Source organism: Vulpes vulpes, chromosome 6 (genome assembly GCF_048418805.1).
Source record: "Vulpes vulpes isolate BD-2025 chromosome 6, VulVul3, whole genome shotgun sequence".
NCBI lineage: Eukaryota > Metazoa > Chordata > Mammalia > Carnivora > Canidae > Vulpes > Vulpes vulpes.
In genome coordinates, this window is record NC_132785.1 from 58,360,150 (window position 1) to 58,380,188 (window position 20,039).

The 20,039-nt window shown below is 50.3% G+C and overlaps 1 protein-coding gene across 4 annotated transcripts in view; it reads right to left on the bottom strand.

The window, feature by feature from the left end:
- COL4A1 (collagen type IV alpha 1 chain) overlaps positions 1 to 20,039 on the bottom strand; it is a 138,453-nt gene that overhangs the window by 20,882 nt on the left and 97,532 nt on the right. For all 4 annotated transcript variants that reach the window (XR_012002057.1, XM_072761013.1, XM_026008864.2 and 1 more), the window contains exons 21-36: positions 19,254 to 19,418; positions 16,856 to 16,951; positions 14,726 to 14,809; positions 14,173 to 14,243; positions 10,133 to 10,324; positions 9,396 to 9,564; positions 6,423 to 6,515; positions 6,230 to 6,334; positions 4,361 to 4,458; positions 3,268 to 3,418; positions 2,726 to 2,839; positions 1,906 to 2,073; positions 1,728 to 1,817; positions 740 to 892; positions 489 to 587; positions 291 to 380 (exon numbers count right to left, since the gene is read on the bottom strand). Coding sequence is in view for 3 of the 4 variants with exons in the window: in XM_072761013.1 (XP_072617114.1) it covers positions 291 to 380; positions 489 to 587; positions 740 to 892; positions 1,728 to 1,817; positions 1,906 to 2,073; positions 2,726 to 2,839; positions 3,268 to 3,418; positions 4,361 to 4,458; positions 6,230 to 6,334; positions 6,423 to 6,515; positions 9,396 to 9,564; positions 10,133 to 10,324; positions 14,173 to 14,243; positions 14,726 to 14,809; positions 16,856 to 16,951; positions 19,254 to 19,418 (1,938 nt within the window). In the remaining variant the exon portion in view is untranslated. The remainder of the gene's footprint in view (positions 1 to 290; positions 381 to 488; positions 588 to 739; positions 893 to 1,727; positions 1,818 to 1,905; positions 2,074 to 2,725; positions 2,840 to 3,267; positions 3,419 to 4,360; positions 4,459 to 6,229; positions 6,335 to 6,422; positions 6,516 to 9,395; positions 9,565 to 10,132; positions 10,325 to 14,172; positions 14,244 to 14,725; positions 14,810 to 16,855; positions 16,952 to 19,253; positions 19,419 to 20,039) is intronic.

The window sequence follows — 20,039 nt, forward strand, 5'->3', positions numbered from 1 at the left end:
GCCAGGTGGACAGTCACTTGGAGGTAATCAAAGGTGACAGTAGGCAGCCCATGTTCTATTTTATTGAATTGTGATTTTTTTTTTTTTAAGCAATGGTCACTCTGTCAGCCAAGTGCCACTGATCCCAAAGCAGGAGAACACAGAGAACTGAAGATGTGCATTTGTGTAAAAGACACACGTGCCAGGATTATCCCCTCAGGGCAATACTCATCACCCTACACACCTGTCTCAAGCAGCATAGGCACATTCTTTTCTTTAGAAAGAAGATACTTTATCTAAATCTGACATACCTGGTAGGCCCATTCCACCAACTGATCCTTTGGGCCCAGGGAGTCCAGGAGCACCCGGGGTTCCGCCAATGCCTGGGTCACCTTTAGGTCCTAGGAAAACAGAGAAATACCCACCAGGTTAAGGCCTATGAAAAGTGCTGACTGACACTTCCTTAGCATGAGCTCCTACTGTGAAGTGAACCTGAACTTCACTTGTACCTGGCTGCCCGGGATGCCCTGCCTGGCCATCCTTTCCAGGCACTCCTGGGGTTCCAGGATCTCCCCGGGATCCTTTATCACCAGTTGGTCCAATTTGTCCTGCATATCACAGAAAAAAGTCATAATGAGTCACGTGTGCTTTAAAGGCAAACTGTGGCGGAAACATAGGTTGGTTTGCAATCATCAGTGGAGACCTGGTGGTCAGACCTGTATTTCCAGCCCCACTGCCACTGGACCCTCTGGCCACTTACCTTTCTCTCCTTGGTCTCCCTTCTGACCCTTCATGCTGCCCATGTCCACCTTGTCCATGGAGCCAGGCTTGCCGGGCAGACCCACGTCACCTTTGTCCCCCTTGAAGCCAGGGTCTCCCCTGGGTCCCGAGGAGCCTGGGAAGCCGTGGTCTCCTGCAGAGGAAAGAGAGGACACCGCTGAAACTGGCCAGGGGTCTTGGAGGCAGTGACAGGTGTGGTGCTCCTTCTCCCTGGGAGAAGCCACTGCTGAGGGAGGAATGAGGAGCTCATAGCCTGTCCAAAAAGCAGCACAAAGGCATCACATAGCAGGTGTCTAAGCTACCCAGAAGAATCTGGCCCGGGGCAAATGACCAGGAAAAACATTTTTCAGTATTCATTATTTGCTGATAACTATAAAATATATGTGACTCTGCTTATTATCAGTTTAAATCTTTTACACTTACCCTGTTTCCTAAGGACTTTTATTATGCTTGTTCACAGCTCCCCTCAAGTCTATACAAAACCATCAAAATGGGAATTTCCTTGTTCTACTAACAAAATGACTATTTTTATATCTCACAAAGTCGATTTGTTAAAAAAAACTTATTTTTGGACCAATTTTAAATAAAAGGTAAGGAATAAAAATTAAGACTTCTAAATTTGCCCAGTTTGCTAATTTGATTCTAAGGACTCAGTTTCTATGACCTCATACAACTGAAGATCCCACCAATTCTAAAAAAACAAAACAAAAACCCCTCAAGTGTGCCAATAAGGAGCACCTGAAAGCCTGCCTTCTCTCTGGTTTTGCAGAGCACAGCCCCTGCCCACACATGCACCATTCACCATGAGTTCCCACTGGAGGAGGGGGTCTTCCCAACCCTTGTCTGACCTTCTGGACATCTTTCCTCTGTCTCTTGCAATGAAATATGACCTACACCCATTTAGGATTTTCCAAGAGACATGGAGACACAGACATAAGATGGGCTCCTCTGGAGTGCTGGCTCCCTACCTTTTTCTCCTGGCAATCCTGGCAGGCCTGCTGGTCCTGGGGAGCCAGGCTGCCCTGGGGTCCCCATGACGCCCATCTCTCCCTTGGGACCTGTGGCCAGATGGAAGGAGTGTAAACACTGATTGCAGATGCTATGGGTCCATGGACAGACAGGGGCAGGAGTGCACAAATCATTTACCTGGAAACCCTGGAACTCCTGGTGTGCCCTGCTGTCCAGGAAGACCAGGGAGTCCCGACTGTCCTGTCAGGCCAGGCAGCCCTTGGGACCCTTTATCTCCTTTGGGGCCCGGCATGTCCAGGCCTGGAAATCCGGGGAAGCCCTTCTCTCCTTTCACTCCAGGAGGGCCTGAGGTGAGCAAAGAGCAAGCACAGTTAGCAGGATCTGTGGGGAGCTCTGCGGGGCACCCTTCTGGGCTTAGCTGGAGCTTTCTGAGGGCCATATGAGTGTGCATACCCATGCTGGGGGCCAAGGGGCTCCCAATGTCCTGGGTAGCAGCGTTGGAAGCCAAGGTCTGGGTCTGAGACCATGCCCTCCTTTCTGCCATCAGCAGGGAGCAGTCACCCCTGCTAGCACCCCCAGGCCTCTCTGCAGCATTCGCTCGAAACACTAGCTGCCTTTCATCCGTGTTCAGGGATCGTCTTGTCAGCCCACCAGCACTGACTTAGCTCCAGGACTAGTCACTAAAGGCAGCTCCTAGCCATGCACCAACTAGTTTACACATTATCCACAACTTACTAACCCCCCACGGAAAGGTAAGATGGAGACGCCAGTCATCTTAAAGGAGATAAAAGTGTCACTAAATAAGGGGAGGCTCTCTGGCACATGAACCAAGCCCAGTGGGAGGAAAAGACACTCACAACTCACCCTTTAAGTGAACAATCAGACTTGTTGTCACAAAGTGCCTCTTATTCACGAGGGGGCACTAATCCTGAGCCAATCCCTTCCCCTCTGTGAGCATGCCCTGGGGAGGAATAATTCTGGAAGGATGTCCCATCACCTGAGGACCCTGGTGGTCCCTGTCCTCCAGGGGGGCCCATTGCTCCAGGGGGGCCGATTCCAGGAACTCCCGGAGCTCCTTTGGGACCTTGTAATCCAGGTGGTCCTGGGTCACCTGAATGGGAAGAAATTGTCAATAAACTGCACATAGATCACAGCATGTTTCATAGCACGGGCTACCCACCCACATAATAAACCACAACACAAGACCATAAGCTCTAGCCTTTTACGATTTCCATCATTCATTCAACAGACATTGGCAGAGCACCTAATAGGTGCTCCGCAGACACCAAATACACAGGCCCAGCCCCTGCCGCCATCTAGATTTGTCTGTAAGAAGTCACCTTGGGGCACTCAGGTGGCTCTTTGGTTGAGCATCCAATTCTGGATTTCAGCTCAGGTCATGATCTCAGAGTTGTAAGACACAGAGTCTGCTTGAAAGCCCCATTCTCTCGCTGCCCCTCCCCTTGCTCAAGCTTGTGCATGCTCTTTCCCTCTCTGTCTTGCTAAAATCTTAAAAAAAAAAAAAAAAAAGGAAGTTACCTCTGATTCCCTGAAGGCCTGGGGGGCCAATAGCACCATGCTCTCCTGGAACGCCTGGTCCTCCAATGTTCCCCTTTTCCCCGGGTGTGCCAGGAATGCCGGGAAGACCAGGTAATCCTTTGAGTCCTGGCAGACCAATTCCTGGCTCTCCCTGGAAATTCCCAAAGCACAGAGAAGCCAACTCACCAGCATGTTCCATGATCTCATCAAGTCAAGGGCGTAAGTGCAGATGGTTAATAAGAACACATGTGCCCCTGCCCAAACCACACAGCCTCTACCTGCCTGTGTGCACACCTGCTCCATCCCAACAGTCTCTACCTGCCCGTGTGCACACCTACTCCATCCCCACAGCCTCTACCTGCCCTCCTAATAGAACAGGCCAGGCTAACTCTTTCATTGGCAAGGTGAAACTACTACCCTTTCTCCTATTTCACATGAAGCCTTCCAGCAATTTCACTTCCCTTCCTTCATAATCAGAACAGGAAGAGATGTAACCCTTGATCAGCTACACATGCTGAGCAGAATTTTCAAGTATCAGCAAAAGGCAGGGGATGTGTGAGTTAAGGAGAGTCCCGAAGTCATGCTAGCCCATGGGTCTCCAATCAAGGCCATATTTTTTCCTGGGTGACATTCGATAATGCCCAGAGATAGTTATGGTTGTCACAGCTGGGGGTGAATGCAGGGTGTTCCTCTAGTGTCTGTGGTAGAGGCCACGGGGGAGGTGGCTAAAGACCCCACCATGTCCAAGGCAGCCCCCCAACAAAGAATTACTGGACCAGAATGTCAGTAAAACTAGACCGTCCTGGATGGCTTTCCCACAGCCTTCTCCTGCCACTCCCAGTAAGACACACATGTACCCCGAGACGCGGCACACACGTAGGCAAGCACAAACTCCTAAAGCCAGAAGAACTGATTCTCCCACAAACACCAACTACCACGCACCATGCACTTCCTTCTTTTCTATCCTGTGCTATTTCTTTAATAAACAAAGCACGCAGGTGCAATGTGTCCCGATATTAATAAACCACAATCTATGCGTCTAATTCATAACAAGGATAAAGGAACAGCAATCCAGACAATACTCAGTACCCACCTTTTGGCCAGGCACACCTGGGTTGCCAGGTAAGCCATTAAATCCCGGGCGACCTGGACTCCCAGGAGGTCCCACGTCTCCAGGTAAGCCATCAACACCTGTATTGAAGAGTCAAAAAAGTCATTGATGTACTAATGCTATTACCCACTTTCTTCACTTCCTTCATTCTTGCTCAGACGCCCCTGAACCAACTAGACTGGCCAACAACACGGAACCCTATTGAGGTGGTTCTAAGAGGAACATGAGGTCACCCTGGCCATTGGAGGAGCCACCTGCGCCAGCTGGGGCAGCCTGGGTGCCATGGACCTCATGCAGCACCAGCCATCCTTCCCGTCTCTCTCCCGCCTGTCCCCTCTTCCTTTTCTTCCTCTCAGTTTCTCCTCCTGTCCCACCTCCCGAACAAATCAAAGACCACCACAGCATGTGCAGCCTAGGGTGGCACTCACACTCTGCAGCTGTATGTGTGGCCATGGTTGGGGCAGCACAACCACCTTGTTCGAGAGCACCACCCAGATCCATGGGAGCAGACCCGCATTTTCACGAGATGCCTTGGGATTCCCAGAAATGCTCCAGTTCGAACAGCACTGCTATAGACCATGGGTCCTTGAACGTGCCACACCGCAATGGATGTGCATGGTGCATTTATTGAGAGTCTGGGCCCCAACCCTACAGGGCCTGATGGGCTAATAGCTCCCCCATGGCTCTATTGTGCACGAAGTTTCCCCTGTAGGTATGTGCAGGTCCATGGACCACAGTGATTTGCAAGTGTGACGAGGTGCAAACCCGATCACACATGCTGTGGGGCTGTGGAACGAGGGTCTTGACAGAGTGGACCTAACCGCCCACCAGCATCCACACTGCCAACCCACTTTGTGCAAGTGGGCAGCCAGCCTCCAATTAGGAGACCTTACCCGCTAACCTCTCCCTCTCGCGACGGCGGTGTGGCGCTCCCAGGAAAGCAGGTAGGGCTTGGGAACAGGCAAAAGGCCTGGCACTATCCCCAGGAACCTGGAAGGTCGCTGAGGGCCTTGTGCTGTGTAAGCTCGACGGAAGTGGCCATGATCATATGTGTGGGCGTGACGCAGTGCCCAGAGGAGTGTGAGGCCTGCAGCCCAGCTGGCAGGTGTGACAAGCTAGGAGAGCTCTTTCCACTGGGTTTGCTCACATGGCCAGTAAGACTAGGGTCAGGACACCGGCCCAAACAGGAAAGAGATGTTTCTTACTGTGCACAGCGCCTGCTCAGCCCTGGACCGAGGTCTGAGACGGCAAGTCTATGTCTGGGCCCATGGCCCACCCGCAGGATTGACAGACCCACAACCCAGGAAAGCAACAGAAATGGAGAAACTGTCCTTCTTACTGTCTTACTGTTTCCAAAAAGAAGTTGTGGTTCTAACACGTCAGTGCCCCACGTGGACCCAGGCTCTGTGGTGCGGGGACCTTCTCCCCTGAGAGCAAAGCCCCCTCCCCATGGCCCCCAGCTCCCCACCCTCTGATCCAAATCCAGCCTGGCACAGCTCCAGCTGCTCTGTGCATCCCCTGCACCAAGGAGGAGGCCCAGCTCCCCCCGCCGGTGGCTGCGGGTCACAACCCGCCGCCAGCCAACCCGCGCCACTGGGAGGCGCTGCTTCCCCCACTACCTCAGTAACTGAATTCATTGTCCTCTGGACTTTGGCAAGCTCCCCTGAAGGGCAAGTTGCTAACCGGTGTGCTCATATCCATGCCTCCCTCCTCTCCCCTAGAATTCCCACGACAGTGAACAGAACGGCCACCAGCCAGGGACCGGATGCTACGGTGGGGCCTGAGTGGGCTGTGGGCACAGCAGTGGCCCCGTCCCAGGCCCCGCCCCAGGGGCTTGTCCTGCAGGCTTACCTTTGGGGCCGGGAGGCCCTGGAAATCCGATTCCCGGCTGGCCGATAGTTCCCTTCTCTCCTGGGAGGCCCGGCCTTCCTGGGGTTCCAGGAAAACCTCGGTCACCTGTCGTGAGCAAGACCGACAGGCAGTGTGAGAAAAACCTGTGAATGTTCCAAGTGTACCTCCGGGCAAAAGAGAACGCTAAAAGTACCTTGCGGCCCTTGGAAACCTGGGGATCCTGGAAGTCCCTGTGCTCCAGGGGGACCAGGTAGGGGCACAACTTTTCCTGCTTCACCCTTGGGACCTGGGGGAAGAGCAAAGACACCATATGAGAGCCTGCATCCTGTCCTCAGTGAGGACTCCATGTGAGAGAGCCTGCATACCGACCGTCCTGAGCAAGGACACAGCAAGAGGGCCTGCATCCTGTCCTGAGTAGGGACTCCATGCAACAGAGCCTGCATTGTGTCCCTAACACACTATGTACCTGCAAAGCAGCCCCACCTGCATGCCTCCACTTCCTGCTTCTACCTTTCTAGAATCCTTCACAGAGAGCTCTTCCTCTTTTCCCCAAAATTTATATCCACAAGGACCTAGATGTTTGATACATGTATTCCCTAAGAGCCCAACATAAGAGTCACAAAAAAACAGAAAATCTATAGTAATAACAAGAGGTGAGATGACCCCAAGTAATTTCTTAATTAGCCTGTCTCAAAAAAGTCAAAACACTTTTACTGTTCTCTTTCAATTTATCAGAAAAGGCCAATTCTAAGTTGCTTAGAGGCAGACCTAAATCATGTTCATCTGGTGGCAAATTATCTTCAGGATGTGCTAAGTGGGTGACTCAGCATGATCTGCAAGCACGCAGCTGGGCGGCTGTGTGCCATGTGGAGCAGCAGGGGCAGGAGGTCCAGCCCAGCCCTGGGCGCTTGTGCCTGGGAGATCCACTGGGGGTCAGGATTTAGCTGATAGGAGAGGACCACAGGGGTCACCTCCAAGACCTGTGCATGGACTCTTCACACACCCTATATGGATGCAAGACACGTGGGGCCTCCCAGGAAAAGCCAACACATTCTTTAGCTATAGACTCAGAGAAATGTCAACCGACTGACCCCAACAGATACTTGCTATCAGTTCCAGTCTGGGAACAAGCCTTTAATGTCACCAGAGTAAACAGGACTGGCAGATCAAAGAAGACAAGGTTTCTCATCCCATAGATTCCTAGGTCTGGATGGCCAAGCAGGCTGCAGAATGCAGACAGCTGACCAACAGTGTGTTAGCACCTCCATCAGGAACCTTCCTCCTCCCCTTCCTACTAGGATGCATCTGTGCCCCAGTTGGTTTTTCCAATGGTAGTTTCTGGCCAAGAAGGGTCTGATGCTTTTTTATAGCTCTGCAAGTTTTCAGATTCAAAGAGCACCTGAGAGGCTGATTTTGGAGTCAGGCTCTCACTCTGGGGAAAGAGATCTGAGGTCCCTTTTCCAAGACGAGGGTGTTCCAAGGTCAAACCCAGGATTTCTCAGCCCCCAAGAGGGTCACAGAAGAAACATTTCTGAGATCCTTGCTAAACCCAGAACAATTACCAAGGGAGACATAACTGGGTGTTTGGTATTCATTAACCACACAAACAATGAGAATGACAATGAGAAATACGTTAGGGTGCTAGGCTTGCATATCCAACAGACAGGCCAACATGCCCTGCGCTGGAGGACATGTTGAATTTTACACTATGACATAATGAGAAAGAGTTGCCAGCGGGATAGGACCTGATAAAACTCAGACAGACTGGCTAGGTATATGGCTTGTGACAGAAGTGGCACATAGGTGAGCATGAAGGCTATACAGTCGTCTCCCCTTATCAACAGTTTTACTTTGTGTGTCTGGTTCCCCGCCATCAACCACAGTGTGGAATCAGATGACGCGGCTCAGAATCTGTACGGTAACCTGACGCTGCATATGTGCCCGTGTCATTCACCTCGCATTACCTCGCCACTAGGGCACGCTGTCACGTCCCCTCATCACAAGAAAAGGGGTGAACGCAGGACAGGAAGGGATGTTGAGAGACAGAGAGACATGCACACTATGTTCATTATGCTGCGTGGTCTTCAGTGCTCTCTCTCAGTCCTGGTTACTGCTGGTCATCTCTTCCTGGGCCTAACTTAATACTAAACTTCGTCACAGGTCTGTACGTGCAGCAGAAACGTAGCGTGTGCGGGTTCAGTACTATCCCAGGTTCAGGTCTCCAGAGGGGCCCTAGAACGTGTCCCCCCAAATACAGGGGAGCACCTGTCATCTAATTCCTCCTCCAGAGTCCTCGTGGGTGCTTTGGTCATGCAGCTACTTAGTTACTACTTAGTTACTACGCTGTTCAAGCTTTCCTTACCTTGAATCACCCGAAGCCCTTGAAGCCCTTAATTCATTTTTACAACTAGGATATTTCTTAATACTGGACTCTTCCCTCCCTCCCTGTGCCCACGCCCTTCCCAGCCTCTGTCAGCCTGGGATGCTCTAGGCGACAGGACAGCTCCCAGGAGCCTGCCATGTGCCTAGCCTGGGGTCACCCCTTTACCACCTCTGTCCCCACAACATACAGGGCATGAGGGTGGGCTGAGTGTGTCGGCCTTGCTCCACATGCTCCTCCAAGCCCCAGACAGTGAGCACCAGGAGGGCAGGCCCACACCTCTCTGGCCACCGATGCCTCTCCAGTCAGTGTAGCGCTTGGCACACACACCCACGTGAGACACAGTGTGCAAGTGGCTGAAACCAGCACAGCATCCAGCAGCAATGGTGAGGCTGAAACCACTCAGAATCAGTCAACAGGCACCCACCCATCAGGAGAGATATGAGACTACCTGGCTTGGAACATACAGAAGCCCAAATGGACAGTTCGCCAGGGAGATACAGAGCATAGGTAAAGAGAAAAAAAAAAAAAACAGGCTCGTGTTGGTATCCTTTCCTCGGAAAAGCCCAACTTGACCTGGAAGTACTGTACACTTATCATAAGAAAAGGCATCTATAAATTCAAATGCTTTACAGCCAGGGTCTACACATTACTTGGCTCATTTTCTACGTGAGTGAACAAGGTACAGTATGGCTATAGTTGGGTGGGATCTGCCCACCTCCTTGAAGAAGTGACACCAGACTCCCATCCCCAGAGCTCTGTGTACCTGAGGTCCTCAGGCCTCACCTGGCTGGCCTGGGGACCCAGGGATCCCCGGAAAACCTGCTTGTCCTTTGTCACCAACGGGGCCAATGGGGCCAAACCCTGGAGGCCCAGGAGGGCCGATGTCACCGCGACTACCGGGGAATCCAACTCCCCCAGGAGGTCCACGCTCTCCTTTCAATCCTACTGAACCCTGACAAGCAGAGAGAAAAAGACACGTTATCAGCAGACATACCAATGCATGTTCATCTCACATTCTTCCACCATCTGTAGTAAATAAGTATCAGAGTTTAACTGGCTTATGGTATTTATTGACTTCTACTCTCCTACAAAGGTCAACTGGCAGTTAATAAATAACACCAGCATTCCTGTCTAAGCTGGGCAGGCACCCTCCCTCCCCACACATGGACACACTTCAAAGACTGCAGCATTTGGATCTGGAACTGTCTTTTCAAGTATAACTTGCATGCCACTAACTTGAAACGTCACTATCTGACATCCAAACACCCAACATACAGACGCCTTTCTGATGGCCCAAAATGCGTCAGAGACACCCGTGCACTGCCCCCACACTGTTCCCATCAACAGCATCAACGCCAACGTCTGCAGACTTAAGTGTCTCCGAGAACCACTGAACCAGCTCATGTGTCATAATCACCATCCAAGTGAAAATATATAGATAACAATTCAAATAATCCATTTCTTCATTCTTTGCAGATCCGCTCATAAAGTGCATGTTTCCAGTCTGGAAATAAACATACCGGGGAGCCTTTGGGGCCTGGCAGCCCCGGATGGCCATCTCTCCCAGGAGACCCTGCTCTGCCTGGCATCCCAGGCTGTCCTGGAAAGCCCGGGTCTCCCTTGTCTCCTTTGAGTCGGGCGTCGAAGTAAATCTCGCCAGGCTCTCCCTTGGCTCCTGGCTGGCCCATCAGCCCCGGTACACCCTGCGGACCCTACAAGCACAAAGAGGAAGACGTCAGTCCAAAAAATGAGCCAACATGCTTGTTACATAGCCAACAATGATATTAAGAAGCCACCTCCTTGAAAAATGGCAATATGTTTAATCTTACATATTTTCTATAAGCAGGCCAATAGTTCTGTGACAAAGCCATGATCTGACCTCTCACTTCTGTTTCTCTTAAAAATACCTAAAAAAGGGTCTTTACTAGGTATTGCAAACAGAGACTAGGCTAGGGCACCAGGCACCCAGCCTGGGTAACTTGCACGTCCCTTACAACCGTTGACGTTCAAAAGAACATTCGAGAAAGAGTTGGAAGCTGCAGAGTGTGTGACTTGTTGAGCCCAGGAACTAGAGAAAGGACTTTCGGATGCAGATGGGTGAAGCATCCAAGGGCAGGATGGTAAGAGAGGAAAGCCTGGGGAGTGAGCACCAGCCAGCTCCATCCCCGCTGTTTTGAGGAGTCAGCAGAATAGAACGGACTTTCCCAGGAGACACACCCTAACACATTTTTCAGTTCCTGGAAAGTTAAATCTTCAAGGAACGCCCACACCCACAGATGGTCTCTCTTCCAGCCACTCTGAGAATTGGGGTTCATAAGGTTTCAAGTAATTGTCTCAAGTACTTGTTCCCTTCGGCCTCCCTGCTGACTTGGCAGGATTCAGACTCTTGGACAATTCACTTAATTTGAATTCTTTCTCACACACTCCCTCTGCAATGGCTCTTGGATGCATTCGAGTCACATGTGCACATGCACTTCTGTGTGGGTGTGCAACACAGAGAGGAAGGAGCTGGCGACAAGGGACAGACCAAAACTCACACAATCTTTGGATTTTAGAGTGGGCAGGATTTATCATGAGCCCACTGTGTGTCACAGCCCCTGGCCCACCACTCCTGACTCTGAACTCAGCTGTGCCAGCAAAATATTGAAAGCACCACCTGGCAGGTGAGGGAGCAGACACTCAAAGAACCTTGGTGAGGGTCATGGAAAATTCATCATTTAATTAAAATTTAGTTGTGGTGGGCGCCTGGGTGGCTCAGTGGGTTATGTGTCTTTGCCTTTATCTCAGGTCATGATCTCAGGGTCCTGAGATTGAGCCCCAACTCGGCTCCCTGTTCAGCAGGGAGTCTGCTTCTCTCTCTCTCTGCTTCTGCACTCTCTCTGTCTCCCTCAAATAAATAAAATCTTTTTTTTAAAAAGTATTGTCATATTTTGTAGCTTTTAATCTGGAGGTAAAATCCCAGCTAAACATAGACCCCTCTGCGAAGTCTTCCTGATGGGTGTCTTGGGTTTCTACAGGACAGTGTATGGTCCACATCACAGGAAACTGTTCTGTTTTCTTAACAATATCTGTTTGCATGCCCCTCTCTGTCCACCGGTCTTTCAGGGGGTTGAGGGTCGGCCTAAGGCCTTCTAAGTCTGCGTCCTTTGTGTCTGCAGTTAGGGAGGTGCTGGTTGAAGTAGGAGTTGAACTGGCAATTTCACCACAAAAAATACACACCAATATAAGAAATTACAGTCAATGTATATTTTTCTCAACCTGGAAGGATCAGTGTTACTTTATGGTGATTATTCACAGCCTAGAAATACAGTTTTCCAGGACTGTGAGCATACAGCGAGGAAATATACTTTTTTAAAAGATTTTATTTATTCATGAGAGATGGGGCTGGGGGCAGAAGCAGACTCCCCACTGAGCAGGGAGCCTGATCTGATGCAGGACTCGATCCCAGGACCCTGGGATCATGACCTGAGCAGAAGGCAGATGCTTAGCAACTGAGTCACCCAGGCCTCCCAGAAATATATTTTTTTATCTTAATAATGGTGACCTTGATGGCTATTACTCAAGGAAGAAATCTAGATTTTTGGGGGGGGGGGGGGGGAAGGTGACATTTTGACCCTAGGACATCTCCTGTGGCTTCTCTGCCACAGAACATCTTCATCTTATGCAATTCAAAGGTCTTTGGATCTACATCTCTTGACATAAATGATGAGGAATCAAACGCTGCCTTGAACACTTCACCGTGGCTCCATAAATTGGGAGGAGATCCAATGACGACGTGATCTGCTTCTATAAAGTGCTGCCACTGTGGGGTGTCACAGTTCCTTTCAACTTGTCCCGACAGCCCCAAAACCCGCTCAGGTCCCTGTCAGGAGCCAGCCTCTTCTGCCTGTCTTTCCCAAAATCCAACCCTCGGCCTTCAAAAGGACATGTCACAGAAATGCTATCTAAATCAAATAGGAAATCAGAGCATTTATCTCTTCTCATCATCTACTTTCCAGGATGCTCCACTGGTTCGTAGGCACCTCTTGTAGCCCCAGCCTCATTTGAAATGAGAGGGTCCCAATCTGTGAGCTAGTTACAGCTTCAAATATGACAAAAATTACACTACCTCCTCAATTAAAGTATTTACCCAAAAAACAGTTTTTAGAAACCTTGGCCATCTGCCGAGAAAGGAGCTCCTGATGGGAAAGGCAGGGTTTTAGAAGTTATGTAGCACCTTTGCTTTATTTTCTTTTTCATCAGGACTTTTCCCTCTTATCCCATTTTTATAAGATGTGGGGCTGGGGGGCTGGTATCTGGATGGGGTTTCAGGCAGAGTCGAGGCAGGAAGTCTCCAGGAAGGCCAAGTAGATAAAGACCATGTCCAGAGGTTAAAAGCATCCTCTTCTGCTTCTTCAAAGCTCTTCTGTCTTTGATCCCCACCAGAGTCAGCGCTTCCCAGTTATGTGAACTTCTCATTTATTTAGAACTATTTTAAACAATTGCAACTTGTAACTTAGCTCCCCAGGCACCAGAAAGGTTCTGGAAGCAGAATCCCAAGATCTAACTTCAAAAGGAGGAGGTGATTGCTCAATCCCAGCTGCTCTGCTGCCATTTCAACTCACTTCTGCCCTGACCCGCTTTTATAGATGCTGCCAGTAATAGTTTTAAAAGTTGCAAATGTTAAAGAGCTACAACTAAAAGGAATAATGTGAAAGATTTGACTTTCAATCTGTGACAGAAGAAGAAAGAAAGGCAAAAGGGAAAGCAGTAATGAAAGAAAGTGTCTCTCATGAATAAATAAAATCTTAAAAAAAAAAAAGTGCAGAAACTCATTGAGGCTTAGAGCTTAGAAGAACAAAGAAAATACAAGAACCAGACCCTAAGGTTCATGCACTTTAGAGACAGAGCTGATTATGGGCAGTAAAATGCCCTTCAGTGGCTGGGATTATGGCAATTCTCTTCTATTCAATGGTTTCTTTTTTAAACAAACTAGGAAAGTTAAGGAGCTGATTTTCATTTAACTTAAAGGTTTCACGTCGATGTGAGAGAGATTAGTTAATTTACAGATTTGGAAAAGCATCTTCACAATAGATATTGGTGATAGGAATTTTCAAAATACGCCTCTGTGAGAGAAGAATAAAAAAATGTTGAATTCCTCCAAGGAAACAGGCCTGTGTTCCTCCGTCTCCCCACCGAAAATGCTGGCGCTGAACTTACTAACATGGTTGTAAGTTACGGGCGTGATGCGCAATGAAGCGGAGCTGCTTACAGGTGGCACCGTTTGTTTCAAGAGCCCCCAGAGCCCCAGTGGGAAGGTGACACATAGCTGCACCTGGACACAGGTACAGGGCAGGTGAGGAGAGAGGCAACTGAGATGTGCCTTCTGGACTCAACAGTCCTGCTCATCCTTGGGTGAGGGACACAGGGAGTAATTCTAGACTGCTCCACAAAGCCATACTGAACCTGTGCCCAAACCATACAGCAGGAGCTGAATTTGCCAAAGCAACAATATGCGCCGTTCTTAGTCGGTGTGTAGGCAACTTCTAGTAAGCACGCAAACTCAGACAGGTTTACTCACAGGCAATCCTTCCAGACCATCTCTGCCGGGCAAGCCTCTGTCACCCTTGGCCCCTGGCTGCCCCGGGAAACCTTTTGGAAGACAAGGAGATGCAGCACATCACAGATGAGACACGTCCTCAAATGCCCCAAACTGTAATTTTCAAGATTCAAGGGCACAGAGATCTTCACACAAGTGGACGATGTCTGAGGAACCTCCACAGAGTAAGTGGGCCTCAGAGGGGAAGCAGGGGCCCCAGGCTCAGACAAGCACCACTCAAGCAACTGCTGATGAGCCCCCCCACCATGGGTACACATACCCAGGGACCACTTCAACCACACACATCCCCTTCACTTTGTTTGAGGGAACTGTACACTATTGTCCTTTTACTAAGAAATCTTCATGGTGCTAATTTTTAAGTCTGCTTGATGATTTTCCACAAAGTGGACAAAATCCTGGAAGTATGACTTAAAATCCTCATTATTAGGCTTTAGTTTTGAATGTAGAAACTGAGGTCCCTCGTGGCGCAAAATTCGTTTCACTGTGAGGGTCCCGTTCAGCTCTGGGGTCTTACCTATCTCTCCCGGGGGGCCCTGTGGCCCAGGGGGCCCCCGAAGTCCTGCCATGTCACAGATGAGGCAGCTGTCTCCTTTCTGACCTACGAAGGGAACACAGGGGTACACATATGTGCACATGACCATTAGCATCTGCAGTGGCAGAACACAGTGAGAACAAGCTGCCATTAACCGTGTTGACATGCGCCCTGGCACCCCTGCTGGCTGGCCGTGTGCACTTGTCCCGGGGCACACCCTTTGCCCCCCCCGCCCCCCCCAAACACCACACACCCACAGGTCCTGCAGGTACCCTCGGAACCTCCGCCCTGCAAAAGGATGGGAACCGCCTCACCAAAAAGTGGCCTGGAAATGCAGCTTGCCCAACCACCTGGAAAGCTCTGATCACTCTAGTTTTATCTTTGTCTCTAAAACATCCCACAGCTTTTCTCCTAGATTGAGCATTTTTCAGCAAACTACACACAGAAGCCCTGGCCCTCACACCTGGGTTACAGGCTGAGGGGTGACCCATGGGAGTGAGAAGTCAGGAGAGCAGGAACACACCCCTGCCCTGATCCTGAGGATGGAGAGGAAGAGAGGCTGTAGCATAGAACTCAGGGGAGGAAATTCCGACTAGGGAAATTGTCACATCTCACATCTCGATTTTCAAGCTAAGCTATAAGGCCATGTAGTGTCTCAGATAAACCTGTGTCCTAAGCCTTAAAATGCCTGCCTTCTAGGTACACACCAGGCCTAAGTCAGAGCGCCCCGCACAAGGAGCAACCCTGGCCTGGCGGGCACACCTCAGCCCCAGGCCCTGGTCCTGCACACTACCCACCCCCCACTCCCGTGGGATGGAGACAGTGCGGGTCAGCTGGCAGCCAGCTGAGTACTGGGCCCCACGGATTTGCTTGTGGGGAGATGCCCCACTGACCAAGGACTGGGGAGGCTGGTGGTTCTAGGGCAGGATGGACGTCTCAAAGGTCCAGTGTCATTAAGTGAGACGGCCCATCTCAGGGAGCACCGAGCAGCTGATAACTGGAAGGATTCATTAAAAACCAAGTATGTGGGATGCCTGGGTGGCTCAGCAGTTGAGCATCTGCCTTCAGCCTAGAGCATGATTCTGGTCCTGGGATCGAGTCCCACATCGGGCTTCCCACGAGGAGTCTGCTTCTCCTTCTGCCTGTGTCTCTGCCTCTCTCTGTGTCTCTCATGAATAAATAAATAAAATTAAAACAACAACAACAAGTATGGGTTGGTTTTTACCAACACTGAATGCTCAGTGGCACTCCCTGACAACTTCTGAGACCACTTCCACCCGGGCCTCTGAAATTTAGAGTTCTAAGGTGTTAACTGCAGCTGTTTTCATGTAGGTTTGTGCTATAGACTTTGGAAAAGGAAGAATCCTTTGCAATCCAAAGCCAGCAATGGTGCCCAGTGAGGTTGGTTTTGGGGGCAGTCTCCTGGTCACTCTACTCTGTAGCTGTTAAGAGACACACCAATAAGGGGCTGTCCAAGGTGTATGACATGTTCAGATAGGACCCCTGACGTGGTGAGAACCCGCTGTTGCACGACAATGAGAGGAGGATATGTCCTGGGCTGGTGTCAGAGCAAACACGGGAAAACAGTCATGATAATGCTGAAGCCGAAGGGGCAAGAGGGCGGCCCCAGGGCAGCTGATCTGTTCACACTGATTATTGGAACAGAACTTGGAGAGATGGTGAGTGTTCCAGCACACATCTGTGATTTGGCTCGAAAGAAAGATGTTTACCCTTTGAATGTGGTACTCTCAAACTCTGAACCCAAAGGTCACACTAAGATATCAGTCTGAGGGATTAATCTGCTGGCCATGTAGACAGTCAAGAGCATTAACATGACAAGGCCACAGCTCCCTGTTGCCTCCCAGGTGGCGGCTAGCTCTCTATCCTTCTCTCATTCCCCCTCTCTCTCTCCTCTTCCTCTCCTCCTCTCTTTCTCTCTCCCTTTCCCCCCACCTTGGAAGCCCAACAATAGGACATCCCAGCAGCTGTAAGGAGACACATCCTAGGAATGGACTTGGACAAGGTTCCAAGAAGAAAGACCACACTCCTGCCCACCCACAGGCAGAATACACACCACCCCCCAACCACCCTGGCACAGTCAGCATCTCTCACCTTTTTCTCCGACTTCGCCCGTCAGCCCTGGCTGCCCTGGATTTCCGGGGGGACCCTGATCCCCTGGTGGTCCAGGCTGGCATTCCACAATGCCGTCTGAAATGGATTTTTAAAAGTGACAGGATCATTCTCACCAAACCAAAGCAGACTTGCACGCTCTCTTATTCAATCTCTACTGTAAAACAAACTGCTTTCAGGGGATTTGCTAAGTGCTAGAAACCCAGCTCTAGCTTGCTTTAAAACAGTCCTAGAATGTTAACTTGGAGAGAGGACCCACACAGCACCCATCCGGCCATGTGCCACCGGGAGTTGGCCCTGCTGAAACACCTGCATGACAACCCTAAAGCACATGTCAGCTCATGAGCCCTGTTTTGGATCTTCCTTCATTTCCATCTTGCCAAGTACACGCCACCATCCTTATTTTACCAATTAAATAACTAAGCCGAAAAATGTAAGCCATACACACATGAACTCAAAGAACTTTATTCCTTTTTCTTCTCCTAAGCAAACTTAGAGCAAAGTCATTGTTATTTTGGAGATGCAGACTGTCTGTGGGGACACACCTCTCATGGTTCCGACTCAACTCTGAGCACCACGGAGGTAAAGCAGCACAAAAATGAACTGCGGTAATGCAAACACCATCTGTTGTGGGTTCTGGTAGAAAAAGTAGGGTTTCATAGCTCAGACACACACAGTGAGGGAGCTCCTATTTCCTTTTCCAGTATCTCTGAAGAGAAATGATGCAGTGAACAATTTAACCTACAGCTCCTGCCCAGACGTTCCTCTCCTGACGGTGGCCCAGATGCTGTGCATGAACTATGTCCCAACAGGACAGACAGAGGGCCAGCCAAGAGGCCATGCCCAGCCCTGAATGCCGCCGGCCCCCACACTCTGCCCTTGTGCCCTCCCTCTGACCTGATGCAGCGGCTGCAATCTATCTTTCCAGCCCCCTGCTCAGCTCTCTCTGGGTCACCAGGTACCAGAGAGGCAAGAATGGTGGCTTTTCTCTCTCGAAAAGAATGCCAGATGTAAGGCGCAAACCTTCCTGTTTGATGACTTTGCTCTAAGCCCAGAGGAGAAAGTGAGTTTCAAGTGTTTACAAACTGAAGGCCGAGGGAGAGACTATTCGTGCTGTGTTTGTGGGTGTGTGGCTCATGTTTTCCCAAGAGCCCCTGGAGGTCAAGTGCAGGTGGTCAGGAGGCCTGCAATGGCAATCGCTTCACTACTTGAGCTTCACTCCCCACATTTCACAGAACCATGAGAAAAGGGGAGGACATCGCTGGGAAATCATGGATGATCCACCACTATCAGAAACTCGACAAAGGAAATTCATGCTGGGGGCGGCTGGGTGGCTCAGTGGATGAGCATCTGCCTTCAGCTTAGGTCATGATCTCAGGGTCCTGGCATAAAGTCCTGCATGGGGCTCCCTGCTCAGGGGGAGCCTGCTTCTCCCTCCCTCTGCCCTTCCCCTCCCTCGTGTTCTCTCTGTCTCTCAAATGGATAAATCAAAAAAAAAATCTTTAAAAAAGTAAAAAGAAAAGAAAATTCATGCTGATCCTGTGCCGGTGAAGCTTCAACCCTGGAATGCACTGCTCCCTCCAGTCTGCACCTGGCCTCTGTGGAGCCTCATCCATGACAACTCCCTTTCTTAATGATGTGTTTTAATTCTAGCAAATAGAATGCCCAGTACTCACCACAGATGAACCCCCTTCTGTCAGCCCCACAGAAGACGAGGGTCTCAGGTGTTCAAAGGGCACACCCTGCTTATGACACGGCAGGATCTGCCTTGAAAACCTAAGCCTATTCCCACTGGAATTAACTCATCTGAGATTCACTCACATTTTGCACTGACCTTACTCTGGGACCACAGGACCCTGGGAACTGGAGCAAGAGTTTAATATGCTGTGCTTGGCCGTGGTGGTGGGCAGGCCAGGCCCATCTCCATCGCACAGTACCCTCATCTCTGAATTCAGTCATCCGTCTGTCACCACATAGACCATCCCCTGCAGCCCCTTCGTTCATGTGTGTGTGTAGGTGTGTCTGTGTGTCTGTGTCCTGGCACTAGTTTGTGTCTCCAGATGAATAAGAGCATGTTGTGTTTTCAGTAAGAACATAAAACTTGACTGCCTTGCTCCTTCACTTTGATGCCAGGAGACTCAGAGCTGCTTATCATAGTTCTCATTCCTTTAACCACTTCTATTGTTTTTATTTTTATTATTCCTTTCTGCAGCATGACTCATTTTGCAAAGATACCTCAGTGGGATAACTCACAAGTCCTCAGACACCTGGTCTTCTGTGGCACACGAACTCTGGAATGCCCTCCCCACCCCCTGTGAGCTCTGCCCCGACACCTGCCCTACACGGGACACCACATGCAATGGTCCCAGAGAGAACTTACTTGTGTGGCCTGGCTGTCCAGGGGGCCCGGGAGGCCCAGGGGGGCCTGGGAGTCCATCCCGTCCACTTGGTCCTGGCAATGATACACCTGGAAACCCCTGGTCACCTTTCTCTCCTCTCTCACCAGGGAAGCCAGGAGCACCAGCCTGTCCTGGAACTGGGAAGCCTGAAACCAAAATTGAACCTCATGGACGTAACCACAGCACAAGTTCCACATCTGCAGCGCAAACGAACCTTCTTAACTGTTCCAAGTGAAATGACCAGTGACTGTCCCTGGAAGAAAGACTGCTCTACAGAAGGAAAAACAGGCTTCTCACCCCATAAAGGATGGCGGTCAAACACCTCCTACAAGTTAACTTTAAAGAAAAAAGACTCACAACTCGGACATGCAAAAAATCTGTGAATTTCTCTTGATGCAAACAGCATTCCCACCACACGAATGAGAACACTAGGGATCAATTTTACCTCCACTTAGTGGTCAGGGCATTAAAATGTCACCGAACACAGGCAAGTGGGCACGAGCCCTAGGGGGTGGGAGCTTGGTTGATAATCCAAACGGACAGCCATAAAGTAAAAGACAATAAGACATTCTGGGAGGAGCATGATGTCAGGTCTAAACATGAAGAACTGAGTTCAAGTTCGGGGACAAGACGACAGGACCCCTGTGGTGGGCACAGAGAGGGGCCCCCACTAACGCTGGGGAGCACCAGCCTGGGCTGCTCTGGGGGCGCCACCTCTGCTCTTCACCCCGGCCACCAGGAGCCAGACTGTGTCTGAAGCCTGGGAC